At 38.2% G+C, this 27,074-nt stretch overlaps 1 protein-coding gene, 2 long non-coding RNA genes and 1 pseudogene across 3 annotated transcripts; 3 read left to right on the top strand and 1 right to left on the bottom strand.

The window, feature by feature from the left end:
- Positions 1–1,641: 1,641 nt before the first annotated feature.
- LOC138403920 (uncharacterized) lies at positions 1,642–4,087 on the top strand. Its single transcript, XR_011238045.1, has 2 exons — positions 1,642–1,841; positions 3,428–4,087. It is a non-coding gene; the product is annotated as an uncharacterized lncRNA (long non-coding RNA).
- A 10,090-nt stretch (positions 4,088–14,177) lies between these two features.
- On the top strand, positions 14,178–16,388 carry LOC117992867 (uncharacterized). Its single transcript, XR_011238044.1, has 2 exons — positions 14,178–14,315; positions 15,337–16,388. It is a non-coding gene; the product is annotated as an uncharacterized lncRNA (long non-coding RNA).
- Positions 14,309–16,950, bottom strand: LOC138403919 (uncharacterized). Its single transcript, XM_069506100.1, has 2 exons — positions 16,604–16,950; positions 14,309–15,279 (listed from the first exon to the last, which is right to left on the bottom strand). The coding sequence occupies exons 1-2, from the start codon at positions 16,776–16,778 to the stop codon at positions 14,447–14,449; spliced, it is 1,008 nt and encodes a 335-aa protein (XP_069362201.1). The 5' UTR covers positions 16,779–16,950; the 3' UTR covers positions 14,309–14,446.
- A 2,664-nt stretch (positions 16,951–19,614) lies between these two features.
- LOC138403890 (uncharacterized) lies at positions 19,615–21,579 on the top strand (annotated as a pseudogene).
- Positions 21,580–27,074: the final 5,495 nt, after the last annotated feature.

Here is a 27,074-nt window from a genome sequence, read left to right as displayed (position 1 = left end):
GGTGGTCCTCTCCTCTTTTTTCCTTCCACATGCATAGGTACTTAACATTCTTCTAGTGACATGGCTTTCTTCCCTCCGCATTATATGCCCATACCACGCCAGCCTATTACCCCTCATCTTTTCTACCACTGGCGCTACTTTCAAACTACCCCTTATATATTATTCATTCCTTATCTTATCCATCCTTGTCACACCACACATCCATCTCAACATTCGCATTTCAGTCGCATGGTACCTACTCGCCTTTCATCCGTCCTTTTACCGCCCAACATTCTGAACCATACATTCATTATGTGACAGGTCTAACGTCTGTTTTATAGATTTTCCCCTTAAGTTTAAGGGGCATTTGCGGGTCGCATGCTATACTATCTCTATGGTCGCATGCTTAATGCTTATGCATTAATCACAGAGTACATTATAGGTATAGGTATACTGGAATAGAGATGTCAGCTAATTTTTCGTAGTGGCGCCATCTGTTTCTAATTGCAGTAACTATTGTATTTAATTTATTTTTAAATTTTTCCGGCCTTGGATACTAGTTTTTTAGGTCAACTATATAGCTATACGTACAACACGTGTGCAGTGTGCAAGTTTGATTCATATATTATTTTTATAGGTAGTGACTTCAAAGAAAATACGAATTAAAAATTATAATCCCGCTTAGGTACACGTTGCAGTATGGCAGAAAGTCTTATTCTTAGTTCGACCGCATTGTTTATTATTTTATACATTGAAAGAAGTACTTTCAGTACCAAAAGTTGAGGTAATAAAACAAAACCCGTAATTTATTATTTAAAACTAAATTTTATTTTTTTCTTTACACATGATTTTTGTACTGCATCCGCTATATATTGTGTTAAATTTAGCATGAATTTATAAGTGAATATCCAAGCAGTACACTTCTACAAAGGTTGAATGGATGGATCACGAATGCAGTAATTACACTGCATAAACTAAAATGTAGCACAAACATGGATGTCAAGGTTGCTATAATAGTACCCTTATTATAAATGCGAAAGTGTGTTTGTTTGTTGGTTTGTCCTTCAATCAAGTCGCAACGTCCAACGGATTGACGTGATTTTTGCTTGAGTATACTATAGACTATAGGTACGTATAGTCTATGGGTATAGATATAGACCTGGAGAGTGAAGTAGGCTACTTTTTATCCCGGAAAATCAAAGATTTCCCTCAGTATTTTTAAAATCCACGCGCATGAAGTCGCGGGCTTCAGCTAGTAGCATAGGAGTAATAGTGTTCTGTGGCTAGTACTAGCACCTAGTAGTAAATAAAACTTTTTGAAGTCGTAAAGATACAGATTACAGTGCGAGTCCAGTGGCGTGCACAGGGTTTGAAGCCAGTGTAGGCACTAGTTAAGTAGGAGCCTCTTCACTGGCAGGTTATAATGAAAAATATGCATTGAGCTATTACAACTGGGGTAACTGGGGTAAGCAGTGCATTTATGCCTCTATGACCTGCACGCCACTGAGTGCGACAAGGCTCTCTTGCCAGTTGCCACTTGATTGACATTGACAGGGGGCGCTGTTGGAGAACAAAGGCTTAGAATAGGTAGGTAGGTATTCAAACAAGAACAAAGGGGACACTTGACGGCACCGTTAGTTCCAAATTTCGCCACGCGCCAAGATAGCCTTGTCGCACCCAGTCGCATCGTAATTTATTTTTTGATAAAACGCCATCTCTAGCTCTAATTGCACAAACTAAAATTATAGAGATTTTTTATACCAAACAACATTGTATGATCGGAGTTATCTACTTCTTTTGATTTCGGCACAGAGTACATTATGTATGATTTCGGCAGTTCGGCAGTGAATAATTTGGATTTTGTAAGTAATTTGTGATTGTTTACTATAATTTATTTTTCTGCTTTCAGTTTATTTTATTATAATACCTAATAATTGAGTCGTGTTTTTCGTGTATATTCAGTATCGATCCAGTACAGGTCGGGCATTTTGTAATTTGAGTTTTCCAAAATGCTTCTGCGGATACTAGTACGTCTGCATTATTTTTAATTTAAGTCAAAAATCGGGCCTTGGCAGTTGAGTAGCCTGTCTGACTTTTCACAGGCCATCGGTTTAACAGATTTTGACCAAAGGTACATATACTAAAAGAGATAGCTAGCGTTTCGGGGATGGACATAGGTAGTCACTTTTGGTCCCGGAAAATCATTGTAAGAAATCACAGGCATATCTATTTGGTAGGTACAGAGATGGCTTGCATCCATCCTGGAAAAGGTTATAGGCTTTTTTTATCCCTTCAAGTCCTTCCTTTCAACTACTTTCAAGTCGAGAGTGAATAGGCATCTGCAAGGCAAGGATTTAGGTATCTAAAAATCCCATGGGAACTTTAATTTTCCGGGATAGAAAGTAACTTATGTCCTTCCCTAGGATGCAAGCTATCTCTGTACCTAATTTTGTCAAAATCGGTTTAACGGATGGGCCGTGAAAGGCTAGCAGACAGACAGACTTTTGCATTTCTAATATGAACGCTGCTAGCCATCCGAGACCCCTTCCAAGTTAGCCTGCTTCCATCTTAGGTTGCATCATCACTTACCATGAGATGAGATAGCAGCCAAGGGCTAACTTGTATCAGAATATTAGAAACAAAAAGATAAGCCACTACTAGCTGTTTTTTTGTAATTCAGATTCAGGCACTTGACCTCACCTGGTGTTAAGTGATGATGCAGTGTGAGATGGAAGCGGGCTAACCTGGAAGGGGTATGACAGTTTTTAATTAAACCCATACCCCTTTGGTTTCTACACGGCATCGTACCGGAACGCTAAATCGCTTGGCGGCACGGCTTTGCCGGTAGGGTGGTAACCAGCCACGGCCGAAGCCTCCCACCACACCAGATCCATATTAAGGACCCATAACATCATTATTATTATTCTCATGAGTAACAGTTCATCACCTCAACCTATTGATGGCCCACTACTGAGCATATTATTAGAACCCCCTTAGAATGAGAAGGGTATAGGCCATAGTTCACCACACTAACCAAGTGTGGATTGGCAGACTTGATAACATTATGGAGTACTCTCAGGCATGCAAGTTTCCTCACGATGATTTCCTTTTCTATTATAGCAAATTGCTTAATTGCTGAAAACCACTGACATATAGTATGCAGAAAGTAATGTACATCGACCTTTAGAAAGAGCATTGTCTCTGTCGTTGAGACAGACAAAACGTCATATTGGTATGAGTGACAGAGACAACATTCTACAAAGCCGAAATGTTATTCTAAAGGCCGATGTACATTACTTTCTGCCACATACTGTATCCAATATCAAACTCCCAGAATAGGAGGTTGAAGATTTAACCATAACGCTATTACAGTTTTTAGTATGTACCTACCTAACAAATTAAGATTATTATTTCTGAGTTATAATTAAGAATTTCTATTATTTTGCAGAACTTAACAATGCAAGACTTCAGATACTCAGCATTCAAAATGGAAGAGAAGGTGGAATCACAACCAGAGTATGACACTGCACTGAACATAAGATATGGAGGAGAACGGATGAACCAACCTTGAAGAAAAACAGTTAAAACATGAAGCCATACAAGTAACTGTTAGAGCCTCAATAGCTCAACGGGTACAGGAGTGGACTGAAAATCGAAAGGTCGCCGGTTCAAACCCCGACCGTTGCACTATTGTCGTACCTACTCCTAGCACAAGCTTTACGCTTAGTTGGAGAGGAAAGAGGAATATTAGTCATTAACATGGCTAATATTCTTTTAAAAAAACAAAAAAAAGGGAGAACAGATGAACCAACCTTGAAGAAAAACAGTTAAAACATGAAGCCATACAAGTAACTGTAAGAGGGTTTCATTAAAAGCATCGCCAAGGTCTGCACCCGTACGTAGTCGAAATTCCACGGATACGTACGAAGCGATTTGCCACCTCATTTCTTATTCAAACCGCTAAGATTGGAACACCCTTCCAGCATCAGTTTTCACCTCCAATTATAATATGGGTACCTTCAAGTCAAGAGTGAATAGGCATTTTCTAGGCAAGCGCGTTCCATCTTAGGCTGCATCATCACTTGCCACCAGGTCTGATTGCAGCCAAGCGCTAGTCTATAAATTAAAAAAAGACTACTCTAGAGCCAGTCGTAGAATCTTATTATTCTGGCCAAGTGTAGATTGGCAGACTTCACACACCTTTGTGAACATTATGGAGTATTATCATGCTGGTGTCCTCACTTGATATTTAATCTCTTAAAATGCATATAGGTATGTAGCAGTGTGGTGCACAAATAAAATAACTGCTCACATATTACATACACTAGTGTACATTACACATGTACAGAACATGGGCTGTATTTACAACACGTGTCGTAAAACGAGGTACAAAACGAGGTCTGGAGCTTGGGGCTCTACAGAGGTGTCTCCCTCTTGATGTCTCTGGAGTGAATGTGGCCCCCGGATTTCGTCCAGGGCAGTAGGATTTTCGAATCGTTCCAAATTCAAAATGGTGTTCGAAGTGGCAACTGCAAAGTGAACTTAACAAGTGAGGTCTACTTTTACTTCTGATGGTTTGATGTTTTGTTCACCCCCAGGGTCAAAGTGGAACTCAGATTTGGAATTCACTCCAAAGGATAAAAACTCTTGAGTTCGATTTAAAAAAAATCTGAAATGATGTTAACGATTTGGATCAATTTAATGTGGTGTTTTTGGTGTCTTGAGGTTTATTTTCATTTTTCGTCAAGGAGGAAGTGATAATCGATGACTTTCTAAGGTTCAAATTCTCGAACATTGTAAAAAAATAAACTTAAAAATCTTACGTTGACTATTCTGGATAAACGAATTGGATTTAGTCCATATAAACTAAATAAACTAAACTCAACGAGTGATGTCTACTTTTACTTCTGATGGTTTGATGTTTTGTTCACCCTCAGGGTCAAAGTGGAACTCATATTTGGAATTAACTCCAAATTATAAAAATTCTTGAGTCTGATAGAAAAAAAAACCTGAAATGATGTTGGTGATTTTGGATCAATTTAATGTTGTTCTTGGTGTCGTGAGGTTTATTTTCACTTTTGGTCAAGGGGCAGGGCAAAAATCAAGGACTTTTCAAGGTTCAAATTCTCGACCATTGTAAAGAAAAATCTTACGTCGACTATGCTGGATAAAGTAATTGTATTTAGTCCATTTAAACTAAACTCAACGAGTGAGGCAGACTTTTACTTCTGATGGTTTGATGTTTTGTTCACCCACAGGGTCAAAGTGGAACTCAGATTTGGAATTCACTCCAAAAGATAAAAATTCTTGTCTGATAGTAAAAAAAACTGAAATGATGTTGGTGATTTTGGATCATTTTAATGTTGTTCTTGGTGTCGTGAGGTTTATTTTCACTTTTGGTCAAGGGGCAGGGCAAAAATCAAGGACTTTTCAAGGTTCAAATTCTCGACCATTGTAAAGAAAAATCTTACGTCGACTATGCTGGATAAACTAATTGTATTTAGTCCATTTAAACTAAACTCAACGAGTGAGGTAGACTTTTACTTCTGATGGTTTGATGTTTTGTTCACCCTCAGGGTCAAAGTGGAACTCAGATTTGGAATTCACTCCAAAAGACAAAAATTCTTGAGTCTGATAGTAAAAAAAACTGAAATGATGTTGGTGATTTTGGATCAATTTAATGTTGTTCTTGGTGTCGTGATGTTTATTTTCACTTTTGGTCAAGGCGAAGACTTTCCGAGGTTCTAATTCTCGACCCTTGTAAAAAAATCTTACGTTGACATTCTGGATGAACTACATGGATTTAGTCTATTTAAACTAAATAAGCTAAACTCAACAAGTGAGGTCTACTTTTACTTCTGATGGTTTGATTTTTTGTTCACTCTCAGGGTCAAAGTGAAACTCAGATTTGGAATTCACTCCAAAGGATAAAAACTCTTGAGTTCGATTTAAGAAAAGTCTGAAATGATGTTAACTATTTGGATCAATTTAATGTGGTGTTTTTGGTGTCTTGAGGTTTATTTTCATTTTTCGTCAAGGAGGAAGTGATAATCGATGACTTTCTAAGGTTCAAATTCTCGACCATTGTAAAAAAATAAACTTAAAAATCTTACGTTGACTATTCTGGATGAACTAATTGGATTTAGTCTATTTAAACTAAATAAACTAAACTCAACGAGTGAGGTCTACTTTTACTTCTGATGGTTTGATGCAGGGTTGCTGCGGATGCGAATATTTTGACATCGTTTGATGCGGATTTTTAGAAGTTCACATCCACGGATGCGGATGCGGATTTCAGGTTTTTTAAAGATTTTTCAATTTTAAGTAGGTACACTACACACGTGAGTAAAATGAGTATAAAATAAATGACAAGAAATATACAACTAATTTTCAAAAACCAATGACATTTTACCTGATCCCGTGACCAGACTTTTTTTATGCCGAGATTTTTCCCTCCGAAAAGATCCACAAAGCGAAGTAATTTTTTTTTACTTCGGAAATGGGTAGATTCATTTCCTTGCTTATTAATTTCCAAGAATCTTCTTTCAATTGTTTATTATAATGTTGCGGTGAAGTTGGATCCCACAATTCGATACATTTCTGATTATCCATTTTGCCGCGTGCCGAGCACACAAACGTCCGTCTCCACTGAACGCACGCCTCACACTGAGGCGTCTTTGAGCATGGCCATTTACCGCCACGATTTGGCTCGCTGCGCGGCCGTCTCGTTTAGTTCAAGTCGCGGCAAGCCTCGACTCGCGGCACGGTCTCCACTAGATCTGCCTCGGGTCGAGGCAGCCGCTCGGCCCGAGGCTGCCTCAAATGGATACCTTCCTTATGAATTACTGGCGAGAGCATTCAAAGATTTTCGTCAACTAACCTTTTTGCTATTTCCTTAAAAAGTCTTATAGCGCTAGGACCCCACGGACCAAGGGTCTCGACTCTATTTTCACAATTTTAGTTCTTCGCACAGGAACTTTAATATATGTATATCTGTAGTGAAACGACCAGCTGCTCGATAGTGACTCCTTTATTTTTTATTCTACCTGCATGCAATATAATATTTTATGTACTTAGCGTATAAGGGTGGAGAGTTTTTCCTGTAATTTATGGAATCTAACAATACTTCCATACTCAAGACTCGCAAGTTACCTGCCACAGCGTGCGGATGAGCTTTATTGCTTTTGTTAATTAAAGTATATTCCGGGTAATCGGCCTGCTTGCTGGTCAATTCTAGGGGCTGCAGACGATAAGGCAATGAAATCTTTCTATTGGTTTTGGTCAAGGCCACCGCTGTCACCATGTAGTGAAACGACCAGCTGCTCGATAGTGACTCCTTTATTTTTTATTCTACCTGCATGCAATATAATATTTTATGTACTTAGTAATTATTAGACCATGTGTATTACATTATTATTATTATTGTAGTATTATAGTTATAATAGAAACAATGTAAACGAGGCGGCAGATATCCGTCATTCACTCACTGCTCGACTCGTCCGATACATCGCTGTAATGAGCCCCGATGGTGCTGCTGACCCGTGATGTGTCAGGATAAATGAAACTAAGGACGACACCCTCCACTCCTGCGAGGTCCCGCCTCGCCGGCCTAAACTCTATCGGGCACGTGAGGCGAGGGGCGATCGTTCTGAAGAAAAATGCATTGGGGTAGGCGGGGTGGGAGCGGGGGTTTATCCCTCTCAGGTATGATGGATGTTTTTTGCGGAAGTGTCTGGACGTGTTGCGGCTAGTGTAGTACGCGCCGCATAAGACACACTGTTTCCCTCCCTTCTTTCCTGCCCCTATCCCCCTATCCAACTGCTTTCGCAGAGTGCCCCCGTCGCCGCCGCCGCCGCCGCCGCCGCCGCGGACAGGAGAGGGAGCAGCAACAGGAGCAGCGGGCTCAACGCTGCCCTCTCTTGATGGTATCTCCGTGGTCTCACTATGAATGCGGTTCCGCCCGGCCGTTTGAGAGACCACTCGATCTGAAGTTGGAGTTGTATTTCCAATTACATTACTCGGGCCTGCGACCGGTTCAGCTGTGGTAGTGAAGAGCGCTGCAGAGGCTGGTGTCAGTGCTGGAGAGGCGGGACGACGAGGCGGTGCCGACTCTGGTCCCGCCCTGTGTGGGTGCGTGTGATCGGTTCCTGGTGCATACGTGGGTGGCAGATTCGCGATTTCGCCCTTGTCAAGATCGAGGATTTTGTTGCTCTGATCCTGACAATACTGCTGTAGCGTGCCCGCAATCATAGCTACCAGCCGTTTTGCCGAGCCCAGCTGTTCCCGAAGATGTCGCACGCGCTCAGTGAGTGTGTGCGTGTGACAGTTGTAACACTGCGTGATGTAAGGATGGCGTGGACGTGGACCTGCATCAGGGTCCATGTTGATCACCAATCGCGGCTGTTTAGCCGGAGCTTCAGATCCAGCAGCGTTGATGGAGATAGTGGCCGTGGCGTTCCGTGCTTCCTCCATGCTTGTTGTTGTATTCACTGCTTTCTGTCATATCACTCACTAATCTCGACTGTAATGGTCAGTTCACATTATTCCAGTCCAGTAATCCAGCGAGTTAATCCAGTCCAGTGCTGGACTGGATTATATCGTCCACATTATTCCAGTCATTCAAAAGCTGTTAGATCGGTAACACTATAGTGACAATGCTTTCAAGAAAGGAGTTTAGAAATTGTTTTAAAACTGTTCAATTATTACTGTTAGAAGAAGTAACTGATGTAGTTGAAGAAGAACTAAAAAGAAAAAAGCGGATTTGGGTGAGAAACTGGATAAGCGAAAGAAATGTAAAAGGAGGCTCAACAATGCTTTTGCAACAGCTGAAATCAGAAGATGCCTATGAATATAGATTGGCAATGAGAATGACAGCAGAAAATTTTGAGGAGTTGTTATCATTAATTTCAAACAATATTCAACGTAACGATACATTATTAAGAGATGCCATACCTGCAAAATTAAAACTAGAAGTCACTCTATCCTTTTTATCTACTGGAAATAGTTACAGAAGCCTCAGTCATCTGTTTCGGTTGCCAAAATCATCTATATCGCAAATCATATCAGAAGTTTGTCAAGAAATAAAAAGGGCATTAAAAGATCACATCAAGGTAACTAATTTTCTTTATTATAATTTCCTCATACTTAACACTATTTCACATTTAAGCTTGATTGAAAGCATTCATAATAATATTGGCGTATTCTGTATCTTCACACAATAAATTAAGTGAATCATCAGTGGCTTGGGTGTCTGTAGTAGATGCTGGACTCATTGAAAATGTATTAGAACTTGGACCAGGCGCTTGTAGTATGTGAGAATAACTCGTATTACTAAATCTCAAATCGTTCAGTCTACATTTTGTTACCACTTTTTGTATTTCTTCTTGGCCTAGGATAGCCTGTTCTGTGGAAAGTTTTCTTAATTGCGTTGCAATGTATTTTCCAAAGATATCAAATTCATCTTCCTCTCTTTCTGAGTTGGAGAAGTCATTTTTGATCTCCTTCATGTTTTTGACAATTGCAGATAACTCTGTTAATCTAGACTTCTTCTTTCGTGGTTCCGGTGCAGAAGTTTCCGGTGTAGGAGTTTCCGGTGTAGGAGTTTCTGGTGTAGGAGTTTCTGGTGCAAAAGCGGAGGGATCGTCATCAGCCCGCACTCTAGATTGAGATTCTGTATTTTCCTGAAAATAAAATTATTATTTTATTACAGGTACCAAGTACGCCACTCGAATGGGGACAAATCGAGAAAGGATTTCGGAATAAGTGGAACTTTCCCCTTTGCTACGGAGCGATTGATGGAAAACATATTAAAATTACGGGCTCCAAGGAGTATGGAAGTGTGAATTTTAATTATAAAAAAGATAATAGCATTGTTTTAATGGCACTTGTAGACCACGATTATTGCTTTACCTATATCAACGTAGGAGCAAATGGAAGTGCATCTGATGGTGGTATTTTCAAAAACTGTTCTATCTATAATCAATTGGAAACTAGCGGCTTTATACCAGAAGGAGGGGTAATTGTAGCTGATGCTGCCTTTCCATTAAAAACATACATGATGAAACCATATCCTGGGCCCAATTTAAGTTTTGAAGAAAAAATATTTAATTACAGATTATCACGTGCCAGACGCATTGTCGAAAATGCTTTTGGAATATTAGCAAACCGATTTCGAGTTTTCGAAAAGGCTATTTCGACAAAGATAGATACTGTGGATCACATTGTATTTGCAGCTTGTTCTCTACACAACTGGTTACGAAAAAAGTCGAGCGCTTATCTAACTACTTGTTCTGTTGACCGCGATGATATTGATACCCACAGTTTGATTGAAGGTATGTGGAGAACTGACGTACGCGGTTTAAACAGTATCACACAGCAAGGCAGTAACCATTCATCGTTAAGTGCAAGAGAGAAAAGAACACAGTATACTAATTATTTTGTGAACGAAGGGAAAGTACCGTGGCAAAATAATATGATTTTTTAAAAAGTAGGTAACTGTAAATTTTATAGTCACTGGTTGTAGACGAAAATTCATTTCAATTTATCATTCATTCTAAATAATCTTAGAATTATATAATTTCATTAATAAATTCTGAATAATTTAATTTCTTAACAAACAAACCTGTACTTTTCTTTTCACCATTGCATTTCTTATAAATGAATTGAACTCGGCGAACCATTTTATCTTCGGCTGGTAAACATCACCACTAGCACCAGAAGTGGAGGATTTTTTAATCTTGTCCAGTTCAAGGTAGTATGTAGATCGCATACTTTTTATTTTATTTTTTACATCTTCTACAGTAAAACCTTCTATTTGCATACCCTCACAAATTTTTTGCAGGGCGGATTGGCGCATGCCTTTGTGTTTATAAAATTCTGAAGTGATATCCCACAGACACACATGTTCTCTATACAAAGAAACAAACAGAAGAGTTTGGTTTTCAGTTAATTTCATTGTTAGGAATTAGCTATAGAACTCCACAAAAAACAACAATGCGTGTTCACTGTAAAACGTGTAATCAAGCACTGGATTGGCCGTTCACACTATTCCAGTGGCGCTGGAATGGGCGAGCTGGAATGAAAAATAGACCGTCATTCCAGTCACTGGACTGGATTGATCACTGGAATGGGTACATTCCAGTGCAGGTTCACATTGTTCCAGTAGCATTCCAGCACTGGACTGGAATGCTGGACTGGAATGCTACTGGAATAATGTGAACCGACCATTATTGTAACGATATAAATCACAGTTAGTATTTACTTTTGCTGCAAGATATCGCGTGTTAGTATAGGCGAACGCATCCTCCGTGACGCGTGCGGACTCAGTGTCGACCAAGGTGTTACTAGTAATACGCATACAACAATATCGTGATCATCGTTATTTCTTCTTTTCCTGCTTGATGGTTTAGACTGCACTTTTTCCACGAAGTTGAAGAGGCCCTCATTATCCTAGAAAAGTACTTGAGTTTATAATCCATTACAGTCAAAATCGATTATCTAAATAGTAGGAGTATTATAAACCAAAGTCGTTATCTAGGTTTATCTGTGTGACTTCTAAACTTCTTAGAGGATTTACATATGAATTCACGAAGCTTGGTGGGCTTTTCTTGTATTCTTTTCGGACTGCTGCTATAAATTGGGATAGATGGCGCCAGGCTTCTGTATCAGTGTTAGTTCTGTTCTTAACTGTAACAATGGCCTGACGCCATCTAATATATTAATGGGTGGGGTGTTTTCAATTTCATCGCAGTTATAAATTTTCAATTCAATATAATGAGTCCCATTTTTGGACTCAATAAGTTGTCTGCTGTGCCCATTGGCCACCCGCCGTGTGATGTAACTTGCTAGCACAGGTTTTGCAGTGGGAGTCGACGGTATTTTTTCACCTTCACCTTCTTCCTCGGAGTCGAAAGCGGTTATTTTTGCTGCTTTTCTCGGCATTTTTGCGCTCGCTCGTTTGCTCTCTCGCCTCCTTTTCTTCTTACTATCCCGAGATGAGGATGAAGATGACGCGTCGCTGCTCTCGGCACGTGGTGAAGGAAATAACAAATCAGCGTTGTCAGACCTGTACTTAAAGAAAAATGCTATCATTAAAACAATAGAATCGAAGTTTTAATTTTATCAAACCTGAAATTAAAATGAAATCGAGAAATGCTAAGAAATCTACAATTTTATATTTATTAAATTTTTAAAATTAATGGAATAGAGAACATAAGTAACTTTACATGTTTTTGAATAATCGGTAGGTAATGAATAGAAGGAAATATTCTCCCATCAGTTTCATTACCTTTTATTCAAAACACCTAATTTTTGATGTAATAGTTGGTTTGTAATGGTTGGTTAATGGGAACAGTTTATTTGTCTGAGCTTAAACTGGCTTTACGGCTCTAGGCTCTAGTTTAACTATACTCATGCAAAAAATTACATCAATCCGTAGTTCCGTTTCGCATTATGTATATTATGGTTAGGTATTAGGGGTTAAAGTATGAAATTGCCGATTTGTACTGAAAAATAAAAATTCGTTTTTTTTAAATTTAACATATTTATTTAATCAAAATTGGGCTTATCTGATTATGTGGCGGTTGTTGTGGAGATGTAGTGAAAAATTAAAAAAAATTCAAGTTATATAAATAGTTTACCGGGTTCGGTTCACCTATGACGTCATAGCATATATATAAGAACGATCGTTAGCGTTTAAACTTAAATGCCACCAGGCGGACATAAAGGCCAAGAGCGTTACAGTGCTTATCAAAAATTTGTTTCTCGTAAATGGAAAGAATTGGGCAAACGCAAACAAAGTGAATACGAAGGAAACGCTTTTAAAAGACATAACAAAGATATCTGGAAAGAAGAATTTAATGTGTTTTGGAATCAATCCAATTCCACCGATAACGGATCCGCCCCAACCGAACCCCAGCCCGGACCCTCATCTCCAAAACGAGGTCGTTATTACGAAGATATCAGTTTTGACGATTTGTTTGGTGACAATCCTTTCGACTTGCCTAGCTCTGGTGATATTGCAGATATACAAAATAATTTGCCTAACGTTCCTACTGCCTCGCAGAACGCTGCGGGAGGTGGTGCGTCGGAGCCAATGAATACCGGTCAATTGGGATCAAATAGTGGAGGATCAGGAAGAGGTGCTATTGCTGGCGCGTCGGGGGGAATCTCGACCATCATCCCGAATCCACAGTTGAAAGTATTACATATAAATTTAAAAAAAAAAATGGTTCTTATACACATATGGATACGCTCATTCTGTACTATTTGGTGGTACTTTGAACCGCGTGATAACACCCTACGCATACTATCCCGTGGATTGGGTACCCTGGTACTTGTCACCGCAAGAATTTCAATCGCTTCCGTGGTCTTCAAAAGTTTTCAAAGTGAGTACAGACATACACGTTCTCGGTTGAGATATCATCAATTTTAGAGAAGTACATCAATAATGTGGATCTAAGGGGTACAGTGAAACATTTATTACTATATTGTGACTCATGTCCGGGGCAAAATAAAAATTAGATAGTATTAACATGTTTAAATGAAATACTTACGACTATCAATTCAAATAAATTATTTGCTCCCGGGGTATACCCAGTGGCGTGCAGGTCATAGAGGCATAAAAGCACTGCTTACCCTACCATTAGACATGTTCAAACTTATATGAAAGACTTTACAAAAAAAAAATACTTACATAATTCATGTTAAATAATATTGTTAGTATAACATTATTTAAAAAATAATACATAAAATAATTATTATTAAATAATAATATTAATATTACACACACCTCTTCTTCAAAAACTCGCGCACGCCCGTTCAAAACGATCACGAGCGGTCGCGATTGTGATTGCGCGGTCGACATCGGACGAAAAAGCTGAGGACCGAAATGCTTACGGCTTAGGCCTGAATTCCTCTGTCGCTGACGTCGGTCGCGTACCGTCAGTCGCGTAGCGCGCTGGCCATCAGCGCCAATGAAAACATCCGTAGTGCGATACCGACCGCTCCACGGTACAGGCGTCTCCAAGTGGATTTGGGATAATTATGAACCCGTTTATAAATTGTTTAGTTGCTGCAACATACTTACGCAAGCGGAGACGGCGTCAATGTAGAAAAAGATATCACATTCACCCAATTGTTGCTGATAGGGTGACGAATGGTGAATTTTCTACATTATTTGAAAAGCTACGTCAGGACGAGGAAAAGTTCTTTAATTATTTTAGAATGAGAGTAAAAACTTTTGATGAACTGTTATCAAAGTTAGAAAATCACCTGAAACACTGCTCCATATATCGAGAAATTATACCTCCAGTGGAACGACTTGCTGTTACATTGAGGTGAGTTACATTATATCAATCTATCATTGGAATATAATAATAAGAAAGAAAACAACACATTTTTATATAACCTTTTTATTATTTTTTGTAAAAAATAATAAGTAGTTATTTATTTTGTTGAAGGACACATTTTACTTGTCTTCGTTGGCTTTCCTAGTAATGCCATGGATGGTTTGGTATCCTTGAGAAATAATTTGGGATCCGGAGTTTGATGTATAAGAAGTAGTGGGACGTACTTCGTACATCACACATTCTTGTGAAACGGTATTTGATATATCAGGGAAAGTTTCATATTCCTGTACGTTGATCGGATCTTGACTGTGTAAAATCGATTCAGACTGTGGAGAAAAATACGAATCTGAAGAATTCGGTCTACTGGTTATTTCATATGGATTGTGTATATTACTAATTTCCATTGCTTTTTTGAGCATTTCTGTACGGAAAATCAATTTTTGATGCGTTGTAAACTTTTCTGTTATTGGCAGGAGAGACATGAAAAAATTCATGTCATCATTTTTAAAAAGTTTGGCATTATCTTTGAACATCATTAGCATCTCTTTATCGAATTCATCAGTGTCGGTCTGTTTTCTTTTTCGCTGATTTTTATTAGAATGTTTATTACGAAAATCAGAGTCTGTAGAATTTTCTTGAGCAACACTTTTCTGTAATTCTGTATTTACTTCAAGTCCTGTGCTCCTTGGTATGTCCTGACTGGACGTACTTGGCACGTCTTGATAAGATATGCTTTGGGTATCCTGATTACTTGCGCTCGGTGTAGCCTGATTACTTCCGATGGAGTCCTCAACTTCAGCTTGGTGTTTTTTATCAAGAAATTTCATATCTTCAAAATATATATACACCTTTTTTTTACTTCCACCTGATCCTGAGGGAGTATTTTTTAAGACATTTTTGCAACGCATATATGCATCTCTTGCAGTCTTCCATCGTTGCTGCACAATTTTTTCTGAAACAATAAAAAATAAGAAAAAAGAGTAAAATTAATACATATTACATTTTACAGATTCCTTGCGACCGGCAATACCTACATAGATCTACATTACCACTATCGGCTTGGAGAATCAACTATTGGCAAAATCGTTACAGAAGTGTGTACAAAAATTTGGGATGTTCTGCACGACGAAACTTTAAGACTACCTTCGTCACATGAAGATTGGCTGAGAATCGCTGAGGGTTTCGAATCACGAGCAAATTTTCCAAATTGTGTTGGAGCGATAGATGGCAAGCACGTCCGTATTATTTGCCCTGCATTCAGTGGAAGTTTATTCAGTAATTATAAAAAATATTATTCAATCGTTCTGTTGGCTATGTGTGACGCTAATTACTGTTTTAAGTATATTAATGTGGGTGCTTGTGGAACAGATTCTGACTCAATAATATTTAGGGACAGTAACTTGTATGCAAAATTACAAAGCGGCGAAATAAACCTACCAGAACCGAGACAAGTAGATAACAGCCGGACACCGTTTCCTTACATGATTGTAGGGGATGCAGCGTTTGGAATATCACGTCATATTTTAAGACCATACGCTCGTAGTAATATGACTCACAAGAAAAAAATATTCAACTACCGCCTTAGTAGGGCAAGACGCTACATAGAATCTACTTTTGGTATTATGTCTAATAAATTTGAAGTATTTCACAGGCCTATGAGGACTTCATTGATTAACAGCATCAAAATAGTCAAAGCATGTTGTGTATTACATAACTTTATAAGAGTACGTGATGAATATGATGTTATTGATACTATGTCAATTGTTGGTTTAGAAAATGTTTCTCTAAGCAGCTATAACATTATGAATCGGACAGGCGATACTTTAAGAGACTTATTCGCTAACTACTTTATTTCACCGGAAGGTTCTCTGCCATGGCAAAACCAGTATATTTACTAAGAAATTGCATCTACACATCTCACGCTAATTGCGTGGGATGTGTTTGGGATTTGGGATTGCAACGACAGATTTTATTGTAATTCGTGTGGTATCTTGTTTTAAATTGTAGTTTCTACATAAAACTTTTGTGTATGGACATTATTAAACGTGTAGGTACAATTAGTGTTTGTGTGTATTTTTCATGAACCTTTGAACCCTGATATAGCATAAGCCAGTTATAGTGGAGCAACTTCGTGCGCGACTGTCCCGTAAAATGTAAGACGTTGGGGGACGCGGGGTAGAATAAGACAAAAAATTATGTTTCCCTTCCCGCTACTCCACCCGCATTCCACATGTATATCTGATAAAATTATTATAAACACATTATCTTTTACTTACCGATCTCCTTTTTTTTATCATCGCCCTCATTATTGTAATCCGGAAACAGTGCTTCAAAAACTTGTAACCAAAATTTTGCTCTGGCATCGCGATCTTTGTACAGTTCATTAGATAAATCCCACAATGCAGGACGTAGGCGCACCTCGGCAATCACACGTTCGGTATCAATATTCATGGCGACTGTACGCGCGCGCGTACCATTTAGCCGACGGTCGGGAACAGAGTGAGGACGCTCATAGCGTGCTATAGCGCGTCAGTCGACCGACGTACGCGGCGCTGACGAGCGAGACCGACGCGCGCCATACGCGGCGCGTAGCAACTCGCGCGCCGCTGATGTCAGCGTCACAGTGTGGTGCTATATATAACACAACGTATATTCGTACGCGCGACCGACGTACGCGACCGACGTCAGCGACAGAGGAATTCAGGCCTTACAAGAAAACGTTTATATGTGTGACACAATTCACCTCGAAATCTGTTAATGTGTGCGTCAAATGACCCGTCGTTAACGGGCCCAAATAAGCAGTACTTCTGTCCAATCACAAGAGAGAAATTTGTATCAGACATATTGTTTTGAAAACCGCGCGTGATTTAAATTCGTAAGTTCATGTAAACAAATGAGTATTTTATCTATTGCTATAAAAACTATATTTGTTATGATTCTCTACTTTTTCAATGTTGTTAATTTATTGATATTATTTAATTTTCCATAAATTTAAGTACGTTTTAAATTCTAAGAAATTATAAAGTTTGTTTTTTGATTTTGTATTTTCGCGCCGTCTCCGGCGAAGTGCGCACTGCGCGGCGCGCGCTTTCTGTTGTCAGTTTGGCACTCGAGCTGTTTTCAAGAAAGTTTGTTTGTTTTGATCGACAACAAGAATAGTTTTCTTTGTAAAAAGTGAATATTACTTGCAGGTTATGTGTGTGAGATCTTATTAGTGTACCTAGTGATAACAGAATGATTAAATTGGTATTGTTTGCTAATCAATTTAACAAGCGTTGGAAATGTTGAGGTTATTATATCTCCGGTTCAGAACTTTTTCAAATCTAGGTAAGTAAGTGATAAATATAATCAATTAAGGGTTTGTTTATATACTATACACGATCGTTACCACAATAATCAAAATATTCTGACGTAGATTTACCGAGTCGATTTAATTAGAATTCCATAAATTAGTATCGCCTACCTAAACAACTAACTACTCCTTATAATGAACAATCTGATTTTCTTTTTTAAAATGAACTATTGTGTTTACTTAAGGACTTGTACCTATATTTACCTATTAATTTAACTACCTAATTTTTAGGGTTCCGTACCTTAAAAGAAAAAACGTAACCCTTATAGGATCACTTTGTTGTCTGTTTGTCTGTCAAGAAACCTACAGGGTACTTCCCGTTGACCTAGAATCATGAAATTTGGTAGGTAGGTGGGTCTAATAGCTGGTATTAGGGGAAAAATCTGAATAACGTGAATTTGTGGTTACATCACACAAAAAAAATTAAATTGTGGTCATAAACTAAATAATTAGTATTTTCAATTATCAAAGTAATATAACTATATCAAGTGGGGTATCATATAAAAGGGCTTCACCTGTGCATTCTCAAACAGATTTTTATTAATTTTTATGCATCATAGTTTTTGAATTATCGTGCAAAATGTCGAAAAATTGTGACTGCAGTACGGAACCCTTATTGCGCGAGCCTGACTCGCACTTGGCCGCTTTTTAGGGTTTATTAATGTCACTCTGCTGTCTTTCTATCCGTCTGTCATGGGTCCCTAGCTCCTAGACGAAATGAGTTACAATCCTGAAATTTTGGTATTTGGTGTAGAATGTTTTTTTTTTTTTTTTTTTAATGCCTACCCTAGCTTCAAACCTTGTGACCGCCACTGGGTATACCTATATGCCGGTCGACTCTATGCACTCCATTATAGATAAAAGCTTAAGAGGCATTAAAGTGTGGGCACCGTCGCAGTGGAGCACAATTTTTACTATGTCTAGGAAGTCACCAAGACCATATGAAGTAGAGGTCCTTAATTATGCTGATTTTAACAAATGGGACACAATTGCTGAAAAATATTTCCAAGGTAATTTAACCGGAAAAATTAGCAATTTGAGGACAGTAACATTTAAGAAATCAGTGGCAAATATGGCTTTTGTGAAATGCTCTATGAATCCGGATGCACAAACAGAACAAATCGAGATAGTGAAGAAAAATAACCTACAGCTTAAACCATGCTACAAAGCGATGCTGCTCATTTGCAAAAAGAAATACACGGATCTGAACAAATTGTGCTCGAAACTGTGTATCATATCGAAGTATTATATGAAAAACTAGCTTATGCCCGCGACTTCGTCGGCGTGGACAACACAAATTTCTAACCCCTATTTCACCCCCTTAGGGGTTGAATTTTCAAAAATCCTTTCTTAGCGGATGCCTACGTCATAATAGCTATCTGCATACCAAATTTCAGCCCGATCCGTCCAGTAGTTTGAGCTGTGCGTTGATAGATCAGTCAGTACGTTAATCACCTTTTCCTTATATTTATATTTAGATTAGATAATATCTGTATTATTGTAAATATTATAGCTGTATTTTAATTTATTTCTCGAAACTATTTCTCTCTTAACTCAAATAGGAGGCCTTTGCCCAGCGTACGCGCGGCGAGAGTTTGGCTTTGACCGTTATTGCGCAGAAATCAGAAATTGGGTATCAACGGGCAATTAGTGGGGTGCGGGGCGGGTGTGTAGGCGCACGCGGTGCTCTGATTGGCGCTCCACTGCTCCAGTCGTTCCCTGCCTCTCGCATCGATACGACGTACCGCGCACTCGTGTTGTACAATCACGTTCACAAGTGAATTGCTATTTTCGTTAATTGTTTATTGTTGTCGATTGTTATTATTTGTTGAGTTTGTTTGTTTAAGTTTGTCAGTTAAGTTTTTTTTGTTAAATATTAAAAAGTGATTTGAAAATGCGTAAAAAAACATTGTTTTAAAAAGGCAAGCACGGAAAATGATATATGACGTGAATTGCTTTTTAAAGAAAGAAGCTGACGAATGTGTCGATTCATTGAAGCAAATTCGAAGTCAGATTGAGGAAGTTGCTTCTTTACTCAGTCAGTCGGAGAATAACCAAACTATACAGACTATGCAGGTAATGAAAACGGAAACTGTTTCTAAATTAAATTGTGTAGTCAGTAAATTAGCTAAAATTCAAAAACGGACATCGGAGGCCACTAAGACTTCAATTGGAACTGTAAAAAATATCGCAAATCAAGCCAGAGTTCCGATTTGCTAATTACTTTCAGAACACCTGGAAAAAAACGTCCCAGAGCTAAACCAGTTACGAATATTGATAATTTTGACCAAGGTATTATAAAAAGATGTATACACAATTTTCACAAGACGAATAATGAACTTCCCACCATTGGGAAACTAAAAAAGAAACTTGAGGAAGATATAAACTTTAAAGGGTCAGAAACAAGTCTTCGTGTAATTATAAAGGAGTTAGGATTTCGCTGGAAAAAAACAGAAAACAACCGTAAATTACTAATAGAAACATCGAATATCCGATTACAACGCATTGAATATTTAAGTAAAATAAGAAAATATCGACAAGAAGGAAGACCCATTGTTTACACAGATGAATCCTACGTAGATTCATCGCACTCAACAACCAAAGCCTGGAGCGATGGCCCTACGGAAGGACTAAAAAAACCCATTTCTAAAGGACAACGAGTCGTGATAGTCCACGCAGGATCTGAAGCTGGGTTTATACCAAATGCTTTATTAACTTTTAAAGCCGGCACCAAAACAGGGGACTATCACGACAACATGAATTACGAGAATTATGAAAAATGGCTTAGGACACAATTAATTCCCAACCTACCACCCAATTCTGTAGTGGTTGTCGACAACGCTTCATACCACAATAAACAATGGGATTTAGCACCGTCCTCCAATACCAAAAAAGCCGATATGCAGAATTGGCTAACTGATAAAGGCATACAATATGATTCAACAATGCTCAAGCCACAATTGTACAACTTGATAAAAGCTAATAAAGAAAGATTTAAAACTTTTCAATAGATCAAATTTTAGCAGAAGCAAACCATAGCATATTGAGATTACCGCCTTACCATCCAGACCTCAACCCCATAGAAATGGCATGGGCTACTATTAAACAATATGTAGCTAGCAAAAATGTTAAATGGAATTTACAAGAATGTACCAAACTTATCAAAGAAAAAGTATCCTTAATGGGTGCCCAGGAATGGGGAAAAATATGTAAAAAGGTAAAAGATATAGAAGAAGAGTACGTCAAGAGTGACCATGTAGTTGATTTACTTACCGAGCAATTTATAATTCGCGTCGATGATAATTCCGAAGACGATGATTCTGATGATGGTTATGAAGATGATGATGATGACAACTGCAACCGAGGAAGCCCTGAACCCGGACCCTCAACAAGCAAAAGACGTTGCACAATTTCGTGTCGCGGCAGCACCACTGGACCATGCGGTGATTTCATAGAAGGCGTTAAACCTTTAACTGATTCAGAATCTGAATAGCACTGCTGCTAAGACTTTTTTTTAATGTTAACTTTTGTATTTAATAATTATTTTAAGTTTTCTTTTGTTTGTATGTACCAATTTTACATGTATCTTGGAATAAATAATTTTATTAAAAAACAATTATTTAGAATTTTCATCGCTGTCTCTGTAAACTTTAAAAGGAAATAAACATTTTATATAAGTAAAATAACTATCAATAGTTTTAATAAATGAAGAAGTTTATCTATTTCGTATTATTTTCTAGCATTATTACCACTGTACATGAATTTTGACCCACTCAAATATCCAACCTGGTACATAAAAAAGGAAAAGTATTGTGTGCGTGACAGTACCCATGCGCAGTAATCCCCTCCACCCGAAGGTCAAAGCCAAACTCTCGCCGCGCGATCTGTATCTATCCAATTTAAGAGCTGAGCTCTTATCAGAGGAGGCAGCCCAGCTCAAGCCCATCTCATTGCCCTACTAATTTACGTAAGATTAATAAAAAAAACGATAAGAATTTTCATAATCATAAGCAATTAAGACTTTACTCTTACACATTAGTAATGGAGTATACGTTATTATTTATGGTTCAAGTAACTTTAGTTTTGGCACTACAGTATTTAAGTAGCTCTTATTGTGTATTAACTGAAGTTATAAGTAGTTTTAAAGGTGTGATTAGACAAAAGTAATTATCTCTTACGTCTTTTTACTCGAAAAAACTAAAACAATAACCTACCTTTAATGATAGAACGTCCAAACCCATGTCCTTCCGGAAGGAGCTTCTGGAAGGACGCTCCAGCGAAAGTGCGTCCTGCTGGCAGGACTTATTTTTCATGTAGAATTTGTATGAATATTCGAGACGGTCCTTCCGGCAGTACTCGATTCCATGCCTGATACAAAAGTGCAGGGGTAGACAACTATTTTATGAGTTTGAAATAAAAAACAAAGGCATTTGATTTTTTACTGACGTTTAATTTTATTCGTTCTGTTTGCGTCGCTCACGTACGATAACGCCTAAGGAAGATAAATAAATAAGAAAGGTATGAGAATCACGTTTACTTTATTCCTAAAAAATACAAAAAAAATAATAGTTATGCTGGGATGCCATGCATGATATGATATGTGAAGCAGTTTCTCCCAGTCTGCGGAGAGCATAAAACACAACGTGGACCACATGTCTTGCAAAAAAAAGCTCGCTTTCTGTTGCTTTTTGTGAATTCGGGAACAAACGATACATTTACGTTGAACTCTCTTCCTTTCATCCGATTTTGACAAGGCTTCAAGAATGTGTTCTCCACTACTAGCGATGTTCTCATTAGGCGGCGGAACATTTTCTAGTTGAGCATCAGTATCTTCGCCCGTCAGAGCTAATACCAAGTTGGTTGTAAACCACCTGTGTGAGACTTGGTCGTGTTCTGCACGAAAGAAATTGTTATAAACCAGATACGCATTTGTTTCTATTATGCCTAGAACTGAAGCATATACTCTGTGCTCCCATTTATGGGTGCCCCAAGCTTTTTCTAATGCCAATCCATCCTGCCTGATGTGGTTGTGAATATCGATAGCCCCAGCACCGTCAAAATATTGCTCTACTAATTTAGGCCTATCGACTTCTCTAAAAAATTGATTTCCATCATCGTCCCATCTCTTTTTACGTGATGGCTGGCCAGGCAGTGTCGTTCCACATGTGTCAACAAATGTATGAATTTTTTTGTCTCTCCATGCACAGGCAATGAGCTGCACAGAGTCTTTTTCCGCTGTACTTACAACAGATGCTCCTTTATGCGATGGACACCTTGTAGCCATCTCGGAAGAAGGATAAAAACTATGTGCTGTCTTTACTAGTCCAATGAAATATAATCCAACTTCAGATAACTCTACAGCTGTTTTGACTGAAGCAAACCATGAGTCTCCAACAACTACTCTTCCAGAGCCATGCCATGGCTCAGTTAATCGCAAAGTAGTTGCAGTTCCGGCGCCTAATTCCCTCTGCCATTTCTTGGCACTCATGGATTCCTTGCCCTCGTTAATTTCCATCCTGATCATAATATTTGTGCCACTATCACATGCAGTTTTTACTTCACAACCTACTCCTTTCGGTTTTCTTTTAATTTTCATAACTGCTGGCATACCGTCTTTGAAGTACGCACCTCTTCCGTACCAGGCGAACATGGACTCATCCACAGTAATTTTTGAACCAGGACGGATGGTATGTTCCAGTTTCTCGTTTACCATCGTTACTAAAGTTCTGACGTTACGCCATCTGTCGGAATCATCGAGATCTGAGGGTTGTGTGAAGCGCAGAGCCATGAAAATTGTCTCGAATCTCTGACGACTCATTCCAAACCTTTGTCCAAAATTGGCTGGGGGATATATACCTTCAGAAGTCGTATTCCAGTAACATCGACGGTCCGGCAGTTCCTGAAGCGTCATAGCGTACATTATACCTATAAACAGTAGTAACTCTTTCTCAATCAAAACTTTTTGTTTTGCTGGAAACATGGAGTTAGTGCATTGTATTATGTAATGAACTTTCTCCCGGGGAAAAACCATAAAAAAAGCGTCCTTTACGCTTTTTGTGCCCCTCAATGGTTCTTGTAGGGTAGCTTTGTAATTACCCTGTTGTCGTTGGTCGAGTCGTATTGCCTCCATAAAAGTCCAGGTAACACCCTTTACAACGACTATATTTTCGGAAGAATTTATTACGTTGCTCGTACTGGTAGTCGGATAATTATTTGTCTCCTCCTCATCTTCGCTTGAAGTGGATGAGTCTGATTCAGACGGTGCTGAAAATAATACCAAAATACTAAATCAATCAAAGTATAAAAAACTCAATCGGTGATCATTACTTATCACCATTGTAAGGGTACTCTGCTTTTTAATTATGCACAAACGGCGCGGTGCGGCACTAACAAAATCAAACGTCAGTCATAAATAAAACGCAAAGTACTGTTCCCGTGGGATTCGTCTATAGCCTATAACCTTCTTCGACAAATGAGCTATCCAACACAGAAATAATTTTTCAATTCGAACCAGTAGTTCCTGAGATTAGCGCGTTCAAACAAACAAACAAACTCTTCAGCTTTATAAAATAATTATAGTAATAGGTAATATAATAATAATAAATGTATTTATTTCAGGCTAAGTACCCATATTGTTATACAAACTTAAATATACTATCGAAAGTAAAAGATAGATATACAATCTTTCACATTAATAATATTTTAATAGGATGTACTTACAACATTCTTTTTTTTTCTTTTTTTTTTTTTTTTTCTAGATTTTTGTAGAGGGTTTGTTTACAACCTAAACATGTCACCCTCATAGGAGCAAACATTTCATTATGTTCTAACTTCTAAAATTTGAGTACGTTTTATACAGCTTGCACAGTGCTCTGGCCTCCTTAGACAAAGGGAGGGCCAAAACACTGTTACAAGTACCCACATCTCTCAAGTCAATATTAAACCTATTTATAAAATTATGCCTTTCTATTTCGTTCCGGACACACTCCACTAAGACGTGATAAACATCCTCGATTATATCGCATTCTGTGCATTTTGGCGAGTTTGATTTTCCAATAAGGTATGCAAATCCGTTCAGTGGAATGTGACCGGAACGTAGTCTTAAAGCTACTACAATTTCGAATCTACTTAACTTAGCACCAATAAACCACGGTTGCCGAGGGAGGGATGGCTGTATAGTCTTATACCATATGCCTTTGATGAGAGATCTCTGGTCAAAATGTTCCTTCCACATATCAAAACATCTTTCTTTTACTAAAAAAATTAGATCACTGAAATAGGGTAGCCCATCAAATGACCAGTCAGAATACGATGCTTCTTTGGCTAGGTGGTCGACTTCCTCGTTACCTGGCAAGCCTATGTGAGATGGGATCCATTGTAGACATAGATACTTTTTATTAGATAAGATCTTAAGGATTGATTTTATGATATCATATGCTAGTGGTACACCGCGAAAAACAGTTGTAGTACATTTCAACATATGCTGAAGGGCACTCTTTGAGTCCGTAAGAATCACATAATTGCCAGGAGCAAGGGAGTCAATATATGCCACAGCTTCCGCTATAGCCACCAACTCAATGTGCATGATAGACATATTCGAATTAACTCGTAATCCGACCGATGTTCCCGATTGAGTGTCTAAGAAAGCCATACCAGAACCATCCTCTCCTTTGCAACCATCCGTGTAAATCCTGTAGAAATTTTCATATTTATCGGCAATGTAATGCATACAAAGATTTTTTAACACATTCTGATTGTATTGCCTTTTAGCGTTCTTGATCGTCTCAATCTCCGTGTTAACTACATTTGTTAAATCCACATTGCTGATCCAAGTATCTAGGGAAAAACAGTCCAAATTATTACTCTTATGAAATGCGGTGTGTTTGAACTCGTCGTGAACTAAAGCTAATAAAGGTTTATTTTTGCATCTCCAATATCTATCTTGACAAAGGGCACTGAGAACACTAAGTGTATTCGCTAGCTCACTTTCCGAGATTGATACCGACTTAAACCAAAACTTCCCGGCCAGGTAGTATCTTCTTGTACATAAGGGTTGGAGATATAGCTCCGATTCCATTACATGAATCGGCGTGCTTCTGATAAAACTACCAACAATCCGCATGTATTGGTTCTGAATTTTATCCAACTTACTTAAGTGTGTATTACAGCTGTTTGCAAATAGGAAGCTAGCATAATCTAATCGGCTTCGTACTATAGCAATGTACAATTTTCTTAAATGGGTTGGGTGAATGCCCCACCCCGGCCCTACCAATACTTTAAAAACATTAAAAAACTTTGAGCATCTTTCTTTTAATTCATTAATGTGTTTTTTCCACCTTAGAGAATAATCTAACCATAGACCTAAGTGTTTTACGCAATTGGCCATCTGCAGAGTAGAATCATTGACAGTTAAATTTACCGTTGCATCTTTATAGCCCCTTCTAAAAATACATATTTTACTTTTGACTGCTGATACCTGTAATCCTAATTGCATCGCAGTATGAACAAATTTATTTAATTCTAATTGTAAGACCTGTGACCCTCTTTGGGTATTTTTTGCACATCAAATAGATTACAAAATCGTCAGCGTATTGAGAAATTGAAACCTTATCAGTATTTATACATTTACACAGATCTAATGTCGCAATATTGAAAAGCAGAGGTGAGAGCGGATCTCCTTGAGCCAACCCCTTCCCAGTTTTCCGGCAAATATATGAATTCTCAACATTAATTTTAAGATTCCTCTCATTTAAAAAATTCCACAAGTAGCTGCATAATCTGCCACTGATTCCTAATAAGTCCATAGACTTAAGTAGCACTGAAATATCTATATTGTTGTAGGCATCTTCTAGGTCTACGAAACAAGCTATTGTGGCTTGTTGTTTAGATAAAGCTATTTGTATTCTTGAGACTAATGTGGATAAATTTTCCAACGAAGATCGACTTTTACGAAAACCGGTGGTAACTGGTAATAGAATCTTATTCTTTTCTATGTGCCACTCTAATCTATTGATTAGTATGCCATGAAAAATTTTACAGATGCACGATATCATTGAAATGGGTCTGAGAGATAAAGGGAAGTTAGGACCTCTGCTGTGTTTTGGGATAGGAATAATAATTATATCCCTCCATTGTTTAGGAACAAATCCATTCATAAAAAAAATATTGTATAGTTGTAATAAGATATTTTTGGCATTTTTAGGTAAGTTCTTAATCATGGAATATGATATGTTGTCGGCACCAGGGGAAGTATCTTTATTTTTAATACAACTAAGCAATTCTTGCAGTGATATTTTTGTATCTAGAGATACGTTGCTTGTTGAGAAAACTGGTTTATCCGGAGAAACATAATCAGGTGTGAGCTTTTCTAGAAGTTTGACACATTCATCCTTTGG

The sequence above is a fragment of the Maniola hyperantus genome, chromosome 22 (genome assembly GCF_902806685.2).
Source record: "Maniola hyperantus chromosome 22, iAphHyp1.2, whole genome shotgun sequence".
NCBI classification, from domain to species: domain Eukaryota; kingdom Metazoa; phylum Arthropoda; class Insecta; order Lepidoptera; family Nymphalidae; genus Maniola; species Maniola hyperantus.
Note: the sequence above shows the minus strand (reverse complement) of the source record. Positions and strands in the feature narration are given on the sequence as shown.

Excerpts from the sequence above, each read along its gene's own strand:
- LOC138403919 (XM_069506100.1), bottom strand. The coding sequence starts at position 16,778 with ATGAATATTGATACCGAACGTGTGATTGCCGAGGTGCGCCTACGTCCT. Across the intron at positions 15,280-16,603 it reads TGATAAAAAAAAGGAGATCG|AAAAAATTGTGCAGCAACGA; the intron begins GTAAGTAAAAGA and ends TTATTGTTTCAG.